This window comes from Babylonia areolata, chromosome 33 (genome assembly GCF_041734735.1).
Source record: "Babylonia areolata isolate BAREFJ2019XMU chromosome 33, ASM4173473v1, whole genome shotgun sequence".
NCBI classification, from domain to species: Eukaryota; Metazoa; Mollusca; class Gastropoda; order Neogastropoda; family Buccinidae; genus Babylonia; species Babylonia areolata.
In genome coordinates this window covers 10,322,311-10,340,199 of record NC_134908.1, presented here as the reverse complement: position 1 = coordinate 10,340,199, position 17,889 = coordinate 10,322,311, and the positions used below count along the sequence as shown (strand labels likewise).

At 42.1% G+C, this 17,889-nt stretch overlaps 1 protein-coding gene across 11 annotated transcripts in view; it reads right to left on the bottom strand.

Annotated features, from left to right (window-relative positions):
* LOC143277149 (protein scribble homolog) overlaps positions 1-17,889 on the bottom strand; it is a 138,094-nt gene that overhangs the window by 7,077 nt on the left and 113,128 nt on the right. For 9 of the 11 annotated variants that reach the window (XM_076581895.1, XM_076581900.1, XM_076581896.1 and 6 more), the window contains 3 exons: positions 12,687-12,827; positions 7,732-7,865; positions 6,860-6,900 (listed from right to left, as the gene is read on the bottom strand). In XM_076581895.1, the coding sequence (XP_076438010.1) occupies positions 6,860-6,900; positions 7,732-7,865; positions 12,687-12,827 (316 nt within the window). The remainder of the gene's footprint in view (positions 1-6,859; positions 6,901-7,731; positions 7,866-12,686; positions 12,828-17,889) is intronic. The other 2 variants (XM_076581903.1, XM_076581906.1) reach the window with 1 other exon arrangement.

Below are 17,889 nucleotides of genomic sequence, written 5' to 3'. Positions count from 1 at the left end.
ATTCTAATGTGAGGTATTGTATCTGTATCATTTTTGTCTTTGTAAATTGTACAAAATTAAATACAAATATCTGTACAAAAAAGTTTTATGTACATAAAAAAGTAAATTGTTGGTAATTGTGCACATAAAAGGTGTTCATTTTTTGTTGTTGTTGTTGTTTGTTTTATTCCATTTATTCATTATCTGTTTGTTTATCTATTCTTAAGCATGGTTTTCCCACAATGAATGGTAGATTGATGAAGCAACTTTCAAATCTTCATTACACACAACTGCTGCATCTCAATGACCTTAACTGCGTATATTCTCATCCAGAATTGTCCAACACCTGCTTGTGACTGGATGTTGAATAACTGATGTCAAATGAATGACAGGAAAATCAAATTCAAATACTGAAGGGATTAGGGAAAAGATGAAAAGATGAAAAACTGTATGAACTGATTCACTTTCAAGCTGACTATTGGGCTGTTTTTGTTTGTTTGTTTGTTTTCTAAATGCAAGATGCATGAGAAAAAAAAAATCTGAACCAGCGATACCCACAGACTTTGCGTCCATGGGCACTGATCCATAAAGTGATAAACACTGAAATACTGTGATAGTGATGATAATCAGCTCACAAATACTCCTGTCTCTCTTGATGAAGAAGATTCAGTGTACTGTCACTCCAGTCTCTTTCAATGCAGATATTTGACATACAAACTCTCTTTTCTCTCTCTAAATAAAGAAATTCAGTTTACAAACACAACCGTCTCTCAATCAGTAAGTTCACAGGCACTGAGGGATACTACAACATGCATGCACAAACATAACACAAGGATGAGACATATAAAACGCTAAACCACAAACTTCATGGTTAGCAGTTTATCTTTAAGTCCCCTTTAAATACTCTTTACGCCTCCCTTTAAGTACCCTTTAAATCACACACAAAACCCAATCATCTGACACCATCAAGAATTAGAAAATGTTACATTTTCTAAAAGGATGATTTCTCTTTCTTTTTTTGAAGAAAGGGAGGAAGAAATGGAGAAAAAAAAAGTCTGAATATAAAAACCCACTGCTCCATCCCAAATAAAAATGCATAAAACAAAAAAAAATTAAAAAGATAAAGCAACTGTACTGTTATAATGATTTCATGGCACAGATGTCATCCATCAGTCATCTAAAAAGAATTTCAATTCCATTGAAGACATTCTCACACTGCTTGCCACTGGAATCGTAGAAGGCCTCACTCTCACTACAACATCTTCCTAACCCCAAACTTTTTTTTTTTTCTAGTTTGTCCATGTGTGCACAGAAAACATAATCTTTTTTTTTTACCTGCAGAATTCATCAAAATTTGTTCTTATTTCTAAAGTTTGTTCTTACTCTTAACAACTCAATCAGGGAAACGGCACTGCCTTAATATTCACTGACCTTTTTGCTGTCACAAGCCTGTTCATGACCCATTTTATTTATCAATTTTCAGCCTTGAAATGGCCCTTCTGCAGTTGGGTGGTCTATAAGGAGAACGGATTGATTTCAAAACTTAATGATTTATAACACTTGTTCTGCTCATTTCTGGTCTATTTTCTCTTGTCAAAATGGATTTTCTACAGAAACTTTCTGGGTTAGAGGTGGGGATTGAGGAAGGGCCTGGGGGAGGCATATTTCAAGGGGTATGCTGAAAGTCTGTCACCCAAGAAAGGCTTTTCTCTCCTCTGAAAGAACAATCATTTGAAGATGAAAACATGGTCTAGGATTTTTTTTTTTTTTTTTTTAACCGAATTTGCCATTTTTGTGCATGTGCTCAAGTACACATGCATGCTTGCAGGCGTGTGTGCATTCATGAGAGAGGCGAGCACATAGAGATGAACAGAAAACATACAAACAGGGAGAAAAGTACAACTACCACAACAACAGGACATGCACACAAAAAACAGACATGCACACAAATGCGATCCATCAAAATGCAGAGATCGTTTCCCAGAACACTGATGGGCATGACAGCAAAGTGGTCAGAGCATTGGTTTCTTCCTAAGGGTCCATGAGACCCAGGGTTCAAACCCCAAACAGAACGGCAGTCAGTTCAGGGTTGGGATTTTTCCACTACCCAGATCTACAGCCATGCAGACCAGTGCTAGTGCCCTAACCCTTTTTTTCTGAACACCAACACATACAAGCTGATGAGCCAAAAAGCACGCTGATGATCCCATAATCAACTTTTGTCTGGTTATAGAAACATGAACATACCCAGCAGACACCAATGCTCCAAACATTAATAATGGCTACCTACATGGAGAGTGAAAAAACAAAACAAAAACAAGGTGACACATATAAAGTAAACACGCACTGACAGAAGAAGTGACCACAGGAGTTGCAGTCCATGAATAAAGACAAAGACGATGACGACAGAGCATCTTCCACACTAAACAAGTCAAGGTCAAGGCAGCAAAGGGTCATGTCAACGACATTCAGCAGCAAAGCACCTGTAACGTCACAGTGAGGGGTGGGGAAGGGGGAAGCCAACGCTGAAAACCAAACTGAAAAAGAGAATAACACCACACTCTCTTTTTGCTCTCTGTACTGCTGACACTGTCTCCACAAATCAGAAATGGCTTCGTAGAACTGATTTACATACAACTCATTTCTTTAGTCTAAAACAGATCTCATCAACTCGTTTCCTATTAACCTTTGAACTAAAACAGATCTGATCAACTCGTTTCCCGTTAAGGAAACCTTTGAACTAAAACAGATCTGATCAACTCATTTCCTGTTAACCTTTGATCTAAAATAGATTGGACCAATCATACCTGGACAGAGCATGTGTGTGTGTGCCCATGTGATCTCATATAACAGTGCATGCAACAATCATGGGAATGAAATTAAATAAATGGCATGTTTTAGTGCAAGAATTCCACCAGTTTATAGACCCCCCACCCCCACCCACCCACCCGAAAAAAATAAAATAAAAATAGAAATACCACCAAACAAACAAACAAAATGAAACCACTACAATTCCTTCTCAGTGGACCCCAACGTTCACACAACAAAGCATCTTATTTCCTTTCCTCCAACCTTACCAGGTGTATAAGAAGCAATGGAAAAAAGAGGAAAAGTTGGATCATAGAAAAACAACAACAAACGAATAGAAATCAAATGCAAAAGCTACCCCTCATTAATGTGCAAGAAGATAAAGATATAACAGATTTTGAAATTTAAAAAAATACAAATTGTAATAAAATCAATATTCATACACAAATGAATAGAACCATCCCCACCCCTCAAAAAAACCCTGTAAATATGAACAAATAGATAAACCATAAAGCATTAAAAAACCAGATTTCCTTTCTAACCCCTGTCTATCTGCTCGCTGTTTCCCTATTCAATTCTTCCACTTTTTTTTTTTTTATTGTATTGTATTTTATTTAATTTTTTTTTTTTATTTATCTATTTTACTGTTATGCACATAAAAGGGCTGAAAAGGTGGACTGAAAGGAAATGATGTCAATACTGCAGCAAGCTATGATTCATCATGAACAGTGGTCATAAAGGTTTCAACAACACTTCTTTGGCTTTCCAGCATCCAAACCTGATTGTTAACAAGGCAGCTCAAGCTCAGCACATTTTCTGTGAGTTTTTAAACTTCTTTTTCTTGGTCTTTTTTCCCCTCCCTTTCTAAGTATTTCCTTGTCACTGAGAATGGAGAGGGTGAAATAAGGAAATCCCTTGACGATGCTTCATTCACTTCATTAATAGCACCGCTATGAGCGAAGACAGGCTGGGACAGAAAGGAATCTTGCTGATAAGACTACCTGACATGGTGAAAGACGAGAGTATGGTGTAAGACTGGGGTAGAAAAGAGAACTGATTAAAAAAAAGAAAAAGGAAAAAGGAGACCATTTCTTTCAGCCCCATCAGGAGAAAAAAGGAGAGAAAAAAGAAAGAAGACAGGAAGAAGAAAAAAAAGGTAGCCCAGCCATCCAAACCCAGTGCCCTTCTCAGTGCTCTTGAAAACTGTCTTCAAACCCGTCTTTAAACCGCAATGCAAAATAAGCGTAATGTCACTGAATTATCAACTGGAATAACCCTTCTCCTTTTCATTGTGCTCAAAATAAGGAGCAGAAAATGGCGGAGAAATCGCAGCAGGACAAAAAGCCAAGTCTTTACCACACAGCCAAAGCCATGTAGGCAGAGAGACTTGAAAAAAAAAAAAAAAAAGAAGAAAGGAAAAGAACACCTTACCAGCCAAACGAACGAAGCACAGCAAAGCACAAAAAAAACGAGGAGGGCACAAAACCAAACAAACCCACTCTACCTCTCGTTCCACCACTTTCTCCTTGATTTCCACTGTGCGGAATTCCGATTTGCCCGTCTTTTCGTTAAAGATCTCCCGGGTTTCTGTGCGGATGTTTTCGTCCAGCACTTTGACATTTTCGTTATAACCTTTAGTGACGGGTGGGAACGACTGAAGGACGAGAGTAGAGTGAGTCTGACTACCTGCGCTCAGTTTCTGATCGCCCGGCTAGCAAACAAACCACACGCATGGATGTGACATTGGTCATTATTCCTATGTTGCTATTGTTGTCAATATATTTTGTTGTTCTATTTTGGGAAAAGATGGGGGGAGGAACTACATTTATGGATATGTAGTTAAAAACGTTGCTGCTGTTCTGTTCTGAGAAAAGATGTGGGGAGAGACCACACATAAAGGTGTGAAACTGGTTACCAGAAATGTTGCTGTTGTTGTTCTGTTTTGTGAAAGATGAGAAAAAACACACCAATATATGAAGATGAAATGGTAATTAAAAATGTTGTTGTTTTTCTTTTTCAGTAAAGGGAGAAACCACATGTATGGATGTTAGACTGGCAATTATTTTGGTTTTTGTTGTTGTTTTTTTTGGCTTTTTTTGTTTTTTTGTTGGTGCTTTTTGGTTTTTGTGGTTTTTCTTGTTTTTTGTTAATGTTTTAAAGAATTGGTGCTGTTCTGTTTCGGGAAAGATAAGAGGAGAATCAGCCTGAGGAAATCAGATCCTGATCACAGTGTTTGTACATCAAAGGTGTGTGTGCACAAATTTCAATGTTAGCTGAAGTGGAGAAATGCAATACAATCACATGTGTCAAACTCGAAATAAACTTTAACTAATGGTTGTTAAGAGCTTAAAAAAGTAAAATAGAAAAGATTATAAAAAACAACAACACTGTTACACTATAAAAGAAAACCAAATTAAAGTAATGGAGATAAAAATCACAAAGATTGAAACGGTTTAACAAAGCTCATTCCAGAGAATTAAACAAGACACTGATGTTTAGTGAGAATTACCATTTCTTCCTTCTAAGAAGCACTTGGGATTTTTATGGACCCTACGCCTAATACTAGTAGTATCTGTTTCACAATTCTAAAATATGCATTTACTACTTATGCACTGAAGACAACAGGGTGCACAAACTCTTATTAATAGTACAAAAGTTAAATAATTCAACGCTGACAAAAGCCATAACTGGCTAAGCATATGTTAAGGTTGCTAGCAAAAAGGAAAAAGGAACAGGAGTTCAAACACACTGAAAAACATCAGAATGAATATTAAAACACACACAAGTTAGAAACTGCGGATGACATTTGAAGAGCATGGCAGAGCAAGGACAAAGTCTGTGCTACACACACAACAACAACAACAACAAAGTCTATGATCAAAACATGAGGACAGAGGATGCACTTCAGGACAGACTCTCAGGTAAGGACCAAGTCTGCTGTGTCTGTGTACTGTGCAAAATGACGACACAGGGTTCCCATACATGTGACCTAAGCAAATTCCATACTTTGTCCTCGTGGTTTCCAGACCAGACATTCCAGGGTTCGTCATTAACATTTTTTCACATGAGCGCCTGCGCTCTAGTTTCATAATTTTGATGAGCGCAAACTGAAAACTAAGAGCGCACACTAAAAACTTCTTCTTTTCGCCATCCCCTTCACCGTCAGCCTTCCTTTTTGGGATCAAATATTTCAGTATTTTGATTTTGCACGGCCGCAAAATCGATCGTGTGCTCCACTTTTCTACTCTTCAAGTCTGAAGAGCGCTCTTTTGCATAGCCTCCCCTGATTCACTAGGCCTACTTCCGGTTGAACTAACAAACCGTAAACAGACGGCTTTCAAACTTCGGTAAATGCAAAACGATCGCGCTTTTGACTCTTGTTTGTGATGGACAATGGAATAACAATTTAGATACAGTAGTGTATGCTTATGTCTTTTCAAAATCAAGAGCGCAAGCGCTCTGAGTCAAGGAATTTTCCAGAGCGCAATTTGTTTTTTCAGAGCGTTCCGCTCAGCGCTCCCGTTAGTGACGAACCCTGCATTCCCTGTACCACAACACTACACAAACTGAAGCAAATCTTTGTCTGCTACACCCTCTCTTTTATCTGCTGAGGAAAGGGGTAGATGTCCTGGTATCGATGTTCAATCACCATCACCTTTTGTTTGTTAAGCTGTTCGCTGTTTTTTGTGTTGTTGTTTTTAATTTATTTTAATCCATCAAGATCTTTGCTGAATGGTACTGGCCCAGGATGGTGTGTGTGTGTGTGTGTGTGTGTGTGTGTGTGTGTGTGTGTGTGTGTGTGTGTATCAGAATTCCAAGACTTTACCAAACTCTGAAGGGCATACCGTTTTCCAGCCCTGGAAAAGGTTCTCTCATTTTCCAGGACTTCCAGGACTCTGTAGCAACCTTTTCTTTCTTCTCCTTAATCAGTCATACAGTATTTGCAATGTCTGCGAGTTAATGACCAAACGTGTAAATAAATCCATAACATTCCAGACAAAGGACACACACACATACAAGCAAAGTGAGCACACATACACACACACACACTCACACACCCTGAAGCACCCACCTGCGAATCGCCGTTATGGTTCTGATGGTGATCATCATCATCTGAGGACAGAAAGCAAGGCTTGCATTTTATTATCTTTTTTCTTTTCTCATTTCCAAAAATATTCTCTCGGTAGTGACCCTGACCTTTCACCCTGCTTACTTCACCATCACGAAGGCAATGACTGGAAATGTCTAATGTGAAAGGGAAATTTTGTTCGAATGAATAGTAATTCATTATAAAATTCTACATTGTATCAAGTTTGGCTTCTCAAACACTTGTGCTTGCCAAGAAAACTCCAGTCTTAAAGTCTCTCTGTCTCTGTCACACACACACACACACACACACACACACAAAAGAGATCTGGCGATTATACAGACTCAACTTTGGTTCTCACACACACGCAACAGAGTGACATTCCATACATCCCACACAAACAATCCAGCACTGTGACTGATGAAAATGGGTGTGTCTGTGTATGGGGGACTCAGAATGAGTGGCATGGGAGTAATGTGTGACAGTCAGTCGTGTCTAACTATGACCATCAGAACAGCAGAGGAGGCAACTGCTGTCCCGAATATCTGGACCCCCACTGTCTTGGCCTAGAGGGTTTTAGGACAGTTGGTGTTGGGATGGTTCCCCAAAGGCCAACTAGCCCCCATGGCTGCAGCACTAAGAGCTGAGCCAGTGAAATCTTGCCTTCTAGTCTGAGAGTCACAGTCCTTAACAAAAGGCTAAGCTGTAAATGACTTCCCGTTGCAGAAACCGTTGATCATACAGTAATGCCACTGAAACAGTGCAGATTTTCGCAGCAGCACAGAAACACACGGTCACAGACACAGACAGAGACATACACACATGCACACACACACATCCAAGCATCAGCCACTGACCTGCAAACGCAATGTCGACGGTGGAGTAGGGTGGGGGAGGGACAGAGGGATGATGGGAAGGTCCACGCGACAACTCCTGCGCCTTGGCGATAACCGCTTGGGCGTGCACTGCGTCCGTCTCAAGACTCTTCATTCTGCGGAACAAGGGGAGGCAAACAGGGTTAGTTATAATGGACAGGGGCAGACAAACCGATACGTTACAGATTCAAGGAGTGTCAGAGTGTGTGGACAGATCCATATACACACCGCATCTGCTGAAGGAAAAACAACAACAAATACAACAACAAAGAGGGCAGAGAGTTCAAACACTGTGCATTAGAGACTTGAATAAGCGGTGTGGGAGTAATGCCACTCAAATAGTGCAGATGATGGGGCAGCACAAAACAAAAACAAAAGAGAGAGAGGGAGAGAGAGATTCAATGAGACTTATCTGTAAAGTTGAAGTCTGATTATGAGTTCTAAACAAATAAAACCTAACACTGTAATTCTTTTGGATTCTGAAAGCCAGGACGGGGTATTTCTACCTCAGGGCAGAACTCTGATCAAAGCAAACTTCAACTCGCAGTTAAGTTCCAGTCAATCTTTCAATTATCTCACTACTTCAGTTATGCACCAAGAGAGCTTTCAGGTGGAAGATTGACTGAGAGAGGAGAAGGGAAAGAGAGGGAGGGTGTGGGAGAGAGAGAGAGAGAGGGAGAGAGATGGAACCTGCAGAGGTGCAGTGGAGTTAGGTGGAGTATGAATGAATGAATGAATAAACATGATCAAGTAAAGGGCACATAAAAATTTCAACACTCAGGTTGTGTGTTCACAGAGCCAGCTTCACAAAAACAACACAGAGATTGACACAATAAGAAACCATGTCTATCAAATGTCTGCACAATAGAACCCCCCACCCCCACCCCACCCCCAGCTGACACCAAAATATGATAAAATCTCTCTCTTTTTTATTTTATTTTATTTTTTTTAAACATTCACACAGTGTCAATTCTTCTGCAGAGACAAATGAAAGTGTTTACACACCAATCTTTCACACACATACATGACTTTAATTAAGAGACATGAAAAACGTGTGTGATGTAATATGTTTTTGCCACTTCTCTTAAGTGCGAGAGAGAAGTTGTTTTTTTTCTAATGCAGCGTAGAGAGGGCAAGACAGTGACTGAGAGTTCACCATCATGAATGAGGAGAGAGAGAGAGAGAGAGAGAGAGAGAGAGAGAGAGAGAGAGGGAGAGGGAGAGGGAGAGAGAGAGAGGGAGAGGGAGGGAGAGAGAGAGAGAGGGGGGGAGGGAGGGAGAGAGAGAGAGAGGTGGGGAAAGATGTCAGAGATGATAACCTTCACCCTGTCCCTTCAAAGTCCCTGGCATCTCTGCTGATGTAACCAAACTCGTTACTACAGCAAGATAACTAAATTAGGCAACCATGACACAGTGTCAGATAATAAAGCGACAAAACAAAACTTACGATGCTTTTGTCACTCCAGTGTCTAAATAGCTGCAAGGACTGGATGGTGATGGTGATGGTGACTGTGTGTGTGTGTGTGTGTGTGTGTGTGTGTGTGTGTGTGTGTGAGCAAGTGAATGTGTGTGCATGCATGCATACAAACATGTGTTAATGTGTAAGTGTATGCCTGTATAAGAAACTCACATACGTATGTATCTCCGAGTGAAACCAAACAAATGTGTGCACACTCATGCCTGCTCTACATGAGTGCATGTGCGCACATATATGTGTGTTCATGCATGCGTGCATGTGCTTGTGTGTAGACGTGTGTATGGGCATGTGCGCACACACATTCCTCCCAATCCATGCACACAAACACAGCAAGAGACCAACAAACAGGAAATACTGCTACAACCTCAACGCTGCCACAGCAACAGAAAAGAGTGAAGGGTTGGAGACAGAAGTGGGTTTCAATGTGCCAGCTGTCAAGGTAAGGAACCTCAGCTGTCACTTCAAGAGTGAGTATGTTGGGTGGGAAGGGGGGGAGAAGAGTATGTTGGGTGGGAAGGGGGGGAGAAGAGTATGTTGGGTGGGAAGGGGGGGAGAAGAGTATGTTGGGTGGGAAGGGGGGGGAGAAGAGTATGTTGGGTGGGGAAGGGGGGGGAGAAGAGTATGTTGGGTGGGAAGGGGGGGGAGAAGAGTATGTTGGGTGGGAAGGGGGGGAGAAGAGTATGTTGGGTGGGAAGGGGGGGAGAAGAGTATGTTGGGTGGGAAGGGGGGGGGAGAAGAGTATGTTGGGTGGGAAGGGGGGGGAGAAGAGTATGTTGGGTGGGAAGGGGGGGAGAAGAGTATGTTGGGTGGGAAGGGGGGGGAGAAGAGTATGTTGGGTGGGGAAGGGGGGGGAGAAGAGTATGTTGGGTGGGAAGGGGGGGAGAAGAGTATGTTGGGTGGGAAGGGGGGGGAGAAGAGTATGTTGGGTGGGAAGGGGGGGGGAGAAGAGTATGTTGGGTGGGAAGGGGGGGAGAAGAGTATGTTGGGTGGGAAGGGGGGGAGAAGAGTATGTTGGGTGGGAAGGGGGGGGGGAGAAGAGTATGTTGGGTGGGAAGGGGGGGGAGAAGAGTATGTTGGGTGGGAAGGGGGGGGAGAAGAGTATGTTGGGTGGGAAGGGGGGGAGAAGAGTATGTTGGGTGGGAAGGGGGGGAGAAGAGTATGTTGGGTGGGAAGGGGGGGGAGAAGAGTATGTTGGGTGGGAAGGGGGGGAGAAGAGTATGTTGGGTGGGAAGGGGGGGAGAAGAGTATGTTGGGTGGGAAGGGGGGGGAGAAGAGTATGTTGGGTGGGGAAGGGGGGGGAGAAGAGTATGTTGGGTGGGAAGGGGGGGGAGAAGAGTATGTTGGGTGGGAAGGGGGGGAGAAGAGTATGTTGGGTGGGAAGGGGGGGGAGAAGAGTATGTTGGGTGGGAAGGGGGGGGGGAGAAGAGTATGTTGGGTGGGAAGGGGGGGAGAAGAGTATGTTGGGTGGGAAGGGGGGGAGAAGAGTATGTTGGGTGGGAAGGGGGGGGGGGGAGAAGAGTATGTTGGGTGGGAAGGGGGGGGCAGAAGAGTATGTTGGGTGGGAAGGGGGGGAGAAGAGTATGTTGGGTGGGAAGGGGGGGGCAGAAGAGTATGTTGGGTGGGAAGGGGGGGAGAAGAGTATGTTGGGTGGGAAGGGGGGGAGAAGAGTATGTTGGGTTGGAAGGGGGGGGGGGAGAAGAGTATGTTGGGTGGGAAGGGGGGGGCAGAAGAGTATGTTGGGTGGGAAGGGGGGAGAAGAGTATGTTGGGTGGGAAGGGGGGGAGAAGAGTATGTTGGGTGGGAAGGGGGGGGGGGGGAGAAGAGTATGTTGGGTGGGAAGGGGGGGAGAAGAGTATGTTGGGTGGGAAGGGGGGGGGGAGAAGAGTATGTTGGGTGGGAAGGGGGGGAGAAGAGTATGTTGGGTGGGAAGGGGGGAAGAGTATGTTGGGTGGGAAGGGGGGGAGAAGAGTATGTTGGGTGGGAAGGGGGGGGGGAGAAGAGTATGTTGGGTGGGAAGGGGGGGAGAAGAGTATGTTGGGTGGGAAGGGGGGGAGAAGAGTATGTTGGGTGGGAAGGGGGGGGGAGAAGAGTATGTTGGGTGGGAAGGGGGGGGAGAAGAGTATGTTGGGTGGGAAGGGGGGGGAGAAGAGTATGTTGGGTGGGAAGGGGGGGGAGAAGAGTATGTTGGGTGGGAAGGGGGGGAGAAGAGTATGTTGGGTGGGAAGGGGGGGAGAAGAGTATGTTGGGTGGGAAGGGGGGGGAGAAGAGTATGTTGGGTGGGAAGGGGGGGAGAAGAGTATGTTGGGTGGGAAAGGGGGGGAAGGGGGGGGAGAAGAGTATGTTGGGTGGGAAGGGGGGGAGAAGAGTATGTTGGGTGGGAAGGGGGGGAGGTGTGAGGGCTGGAGCCATGTACTGTGGTCAGCAGTTTGAGATTCAGGCTCTTCAATTTAACTGTGATGAGGAACTGAAATCAAAGTGTGCTGGTGTTAATGTGTAAGTGTGTGTTAGAGTGTTAGAGAGAGAGGGGGAGTGTGTGTGAGTGCGTGTGTGTGTGTGTGTGAGAGAGAGAGAGAGAGAGAGAGAGAGTCTTCAATTCTATATGTGTGCACTATAACTGATATAAGTTGGAGTGAATGTGTTCTGTTAGTGTTACAGAGAGAGAGAGAGAGAGAGAGAGAGAGAGAGACAGAGACAGAGAGAGAGAGGGAGAGGGAGTGAGTGAGTGAGTGAGAGTGTGTGCCTGTATCTGAGTGTCCATCTGTGTGTGTGTGTGTGTGTGTATGTGCAAATGGATTCATGTTTCAGTGTGTGGATTGGTGCATATGTAGCATGCATACAAATGCATGTGCAGATGAAAAAAATCAGGAATTCTCCTGACAACACAGGTACCGAAGCAACCTCATAACTCGTCTTCATAACACAGCCACATAAGGCATGTATTTTATGATAGAATACTAAATAGACAGACAGACACAGATGTCCAGACAGACAGACAGATGTCCAGACAGACAGACAGATGTCCAGACAGACAGACAGATGTCCAGACAGACAGACAGATGTCCAGACAGACAGACAGATGTCCAGACAGACAGACAGATGTCCAGACAGACTGACAGATGTCCAGACAGACTGACAGATGTCCAGACAGACTGACAGATGTCCAGACAGACAGACAGATGTCCAGACAGACAGACAGATGTCCAGACAGACAGACAGATGTCCAGACAGACACAGATGTCCAGACAGACAGACAGATGTCCAGACAGACTGGCAAATCAATAAACAAATATCTACATCAAACTATTACCCTCCAAACTCTTCCTCCCCAATACCCTCCGCTCCCCCACCCCCCTCCACCAGACCATGATGGGAATGGTATGATCTCTGAATGATGATGTCACACACTCACTCACAGTCACACACACACACACACAAACCACACACATGCACACACACACACCTGGCTTTTCTCCAAGCCGCTCGTTTCTGAGCCTCCCATTCCCGGGGGTCGACTGACGACCCCAAGTCGCCATCTTGTGATGGGAGATGACCCTGCTGTAGGCGATTTTCCGCTTTGCGCGTTCGAACCGCTCCGCTATCACTATGATGGAATTGCAAAAAGAAAAAAATATATATATATATAAATAAATAAAGTCAGTTTGTTTCAAGAAGTTGGCATATGTTTCAAAAAGTTGGCATAGAGTGCGGACTGATCCATATACGCTACACCACATCTGCTAAAATTAAAATAATAAAAAAGGCAGATGTGGTGTAGCGTATTTTCCCAAGACCTTTCTGGCCCTGGAAATAGTTCTCGCATTTTTCCATGACTTTTCAAGACTTCCGTGACAGTGTACAAACCCCTGTTCATTTGAAAGAGAACGGCTTGCAGCATTTTTTGTTGGAACCTCTCACTCACTTTGCAAGCTGTCAAATCGCCAACGAAAACAAAACAGAAAAAAAGCAAATCTGCTACTGCAAGTTAGCCTTCCTTCTTACAGTCCACACCGAAAATATCCTTGGCCATTTTTAAAATAATTCTTTTTTTTTCTTTTTTTAAAAAGTTTTTATTTATTCATTTATTTATTTATTTATTTATTGCGTGTGTGTGTGTGTGTGTGTGTTTTACGAAATGGTTCTCCAAAATGAAAAAGATTCAAGAGCTTCTGAAAAATTAACAAAAATAAATTGTGGGTTCCAATGACAGTCTTTAACCATCGTTCTAAGGGGCTCCAGACTAACAACAGAGGATCTCTCTGATTCTGCATATTTTCTATCAACAGCTGCACACACACAAAGTCGGGTACACCTTCAGTCATCATGGTCCTGGTCTCTGGTCCAAGAGCTGGTGAAGGGAAACAACATTTTTCTTCTGTGCAGACAATTATTTGGGTCAGTGTGAAGCTCCAACACAGGATTTTCATTCTTTTTATTTGTTTCTTTGTTCTAGGAATGTTTAGAGCGTCCCAGGGAACCCTGCGTGTGCTGTCTGTTTTCAAAGTGTCAGGGACACATGTATGTCTTATAAGAAGACCTGTGTTTCCTTGGTTGCCGCAGTTGACAAGAATTCATGTTCATGCTATTTTATCATCCCTTTAGTCTCAACCACAACACTTTTTTTGTTGTTGTTTTGTTGTTGTTGATGTTGTTACACATCCTTTCACTTTTTGTTTAACCTTTTTCTATACTCTTTTTTGAATAACCTTTTTTTAAGTATCCTGGTAATTCAGTTTTTTTCACCACCATTATGCACTAGTGCAGGTGGTTAACATTTCCACTTATCACCTCCAGATTTTACGTATTTATAGATCTATTCATTCATTCATCTGTCTATCTATTTTCAACCTTCAAAAAGCAACCAAAAATACAAGAAGGCAACAACAACAAAAAACAGTAAGAAATACAAAAAAGGCCAAACTGACAACTAATACCTAAGAATGATCAGATGATGCAAGTCTCCAGTGTTTACCATCACACTACTTAATCATCAGAAAACAGCAATCTAGCATTGTAAAAAAAAAAAAATATATATATATATATATATATATATATATATATATATAATCTAACAGCATTTTGCTCTAGTGTAGGTGGTTAACATTTCCGTTTGTTACTTTTTTAAATCTTTAAAAAATGATAATAATAAAACAATTTTTTAAGTCTTAAAGAATATTGACTGCAATCTGGCAGAAAAATGAAAGAAAACTGTTATGAAAATATACAGGTGAAATTTACTGAAAACACCATACAATAATCAACAGATGAAAAACAACAACAAAGAATTGGGGGGGGGGGGGGGGGGGGGGGGAGCAGTTCCAAGACAAAACATAAGATAATGACAGGGAAGGAAAAAAAACCAGCAAAATGTCTACAGCCAGTGTTTTGTTCCAAAAGGTCAGTGACACTATTCATGACCAAAGAAACCCTGAACAACAAGGGACACTATTCACTACACCCTATGACAGGCAACAAGATTTATAAACATCCACTGTCACCACTCCATGCTTCACTACTGAGTGAAAGCAACAGAAATAGTAAAACAACAACAACAAAGAAGAATTAAGTAATGAAGGAAGAGAAAACGAACGAGAAAAAAATACACCAAATGAAAAACTAACAACAAAAGATGCAACTTAAAAATAAAAAAAATTATATACTGTTTATAACTGAAATATAAATTATGACAAATGATATACAGACTTTTGATACACTGTTTATAATCAAAAAATTATAAATTCTGCTATACTATGTATCATTTACAAGTCTGATTTGTGCTTACACAATATTAACAAAATACATTTCAGTTTCCAAAAGAACAAAAGGAAACAGAAGAAAAAAAAGACAAAAAATAAAAGGAGGAAATAAACATGGAACAGTAGAGTTTGGAGACTAAATGAAAAAAGCACGCCCTGCGAAAAGTGTTCCCTCGTGTGTGTGTGTGTGTTGGGGACGGGGGTGGGGGGTGGGGGGGTGGCGGGTGGGGGGTCAGGATCATGCAACTGTACAGATTTCTTTAAAGAATTTTTTTTTTTTTTTTTAAGCATGACATGCAGGAAGAGAAGGAAAGAGGTGCTGGGAAGGGAGACAAGCTGGGAAGGGAGACAAGCGACACAGATTACAGCTGTGTTCCACCGTGCAAAAAAAACAGTGTCAACACCAAGCTGGTGGCTTGCTGCAGAGGGCTGAAGTTAAATAATCCTCACCCTGCTGTTAAAGTTAAAACCGAATACTGTGAAAAATGCCTCCCACCAGACAGATCAATCCATGCATCAGCATCAAAGCTTGGAGAGGAAATAAACAAATATTTAAATCATACCCTCTGATAGACAGACCGAGACTCAAGTAAGGGAAGAGACAGTAAAAAAACAACAACAACACTACAACAGACGTAAAGAGGTGACGAGGTAAAGAGAGAGAGGAAAATAGGTAATTAAACTCCACTTATACCTTCAGGCTTTTTGCTAATAGGTCGTTACACTTCAAGTGTACCTTAGGGCTTTTTGCCAATAGGTCGTTACACTTCAAGTGTACCTTAGGGCTTTTTGCCAATAGGTTGTGTAACTCCAGTTAGACCTACGGGCTTTTTGCCAATAGGTCATTACTTCAATTGTACATTAGGGCTTTTTGCCAACTGGTCATTAAACTCTACTAATACCTAAGGGCTTTTTGCCAATAGGTCATTAAACTCTACTAATACCTAAGGGCTTTTTGCCAATAGGTCATTCAAACTCTACTAATACCTAAGGGCTTTTTGCCAATAGGTCATTCAAACTCTACTAATACCTAAGGGCTTTTTGCCAATAGGTCATTAAACTCTACTAATACCTAAGGGCTTTTTGCTAATAGGTCATTCAAACTCTACTAATACCTAAGGGCTTTTTGCCAATAGGTCATTCAAACTCTACTAATACCTAAGGGCTTTTTGCCAATAGGTCATTAAACTCTACTAATACCTAAGGGCTTTTTGCCAATAGGTCATTCAAACTCTACTAATACCTAAGGGCTTTTTGCCAATAGGTCATTAAACTCTACTAATACCTAAGGGCTTTTTGCCAATAGGTCATTAAACTCTACTAATACCTAAGGGCTTTTTGCCAATAGGTCATTCAAACTCTACTAATACCTAAGGGCTTTTTGCCAATTGGTCATTAAACTCTACTAATACCTAAGGGCTTTTTGCCAATAGGTCATTAAAACTCTACTAATACCTAAGGGCTTTTTGCCAATAGGTCATTCAACTCATTCCAAAGGGCTTTTTGCCAATAGGTCATTCAAACTCTACTAATACCTAAGGGCTTTTTGCTAATAGGTTATTAAACTCCACTTATAACTAAGGATTTTTTGCCAACAGGTAATTAAACCCAGCTTGTAACAAAGGGCTTTTTGCCAATAAGTCGTTCAACTCCACCTCCTAAGCTCTTGGCTGGCATTCTGTGACTTTTTGTTCAATGCAACGGTCATACCCTGAGCACAACTAGCCACATACATAAGCAGGAGCTTATGGACGTCCCCCAATCTAGATGTTCCACATCTTTCACAGCTCATTGTAAAATGTGGCTTGTGGCTTTTGTGTGTGTGTGTGTGTGTGTGTGTGTGTGTGTGTGTGTGTGTGCATGCCTGCGTGCGTTCATGTATGTGTGTGTGTGTGTACTCTGCTCAAGTGAGGATGAGTGAGTGTGAGTGTGTGTGTGTGTGTGTGTGTGTGTGTGTGTGTGTGTGTGTGTGTGTGTGTGTGTGTGTGTACATACTATGTGTGAGCACAGGTGCACATGAGTGTACGTGTGCATGCATATGTATTTAATGTGTGTGTCGTACTATATTAACAGAAATGAGCCTTTCTGTGTGTCTGTTTTTCTCAGGTATTACTTACAGACCCAATTACAAATTATGAAATATTTATACAACACACACAAAAAGTGTGTGTGTGTGTGCGTGTGTGTGTGTGTGCGTGTGTGTGTGTGTGTGTGTGTGTGTGCTATTCCTGTTTCATTGATTTCTTCTCCCTTTCATGCAAACCAAAAATCGCTTCACCCCAAAATTTGCAAGCAACTGAAACACAGTGAAAGAACAAAAACAACATAAATTCTTCCCAAAATGAAACTACATACACACACACACACACACACTTACACACACAAACACTCCACACACACAGAGAAGCAAGAGAGAAACAGAGAGAGACTCCCAACAGAAAGACAGAGGGAGGCGGGCAGACAGAGAGACAGAGACAAAATAAAGAGACCAGAGAGAGAAAGAAGAGTCACAACAACAACAACACTCCCTCGCCCCTCCACCCCATCAACACCACATCCCCCAACACACGCACTGGGTAATTTCCTAATTCAGAATCCAAATTTCAAGGACCTCTTACCACGGCAATTTTAGTTCATAGTTGCAGCAAAATATAGCATCACTTAGTAAATGTTGTGACCCATTTTCTGTGGTTTTCAACTCTGTTCTGCAGGTTATTGTACTTTTTTTTTCTTTTCTTTTTTTTTTCATGGATTCGGTCACTGCACCACTGTGCAGACATCTCACCAAGTCCAAAAAATGGTCTACCATGATGCATTCATTCACTTTGTGAGCCACTCCTGTTCATCATTATGGGCCCTGCCCCTCCCACCCTGTGCTCTCCCACCATCCCATACCAACCCCCTCCCTAA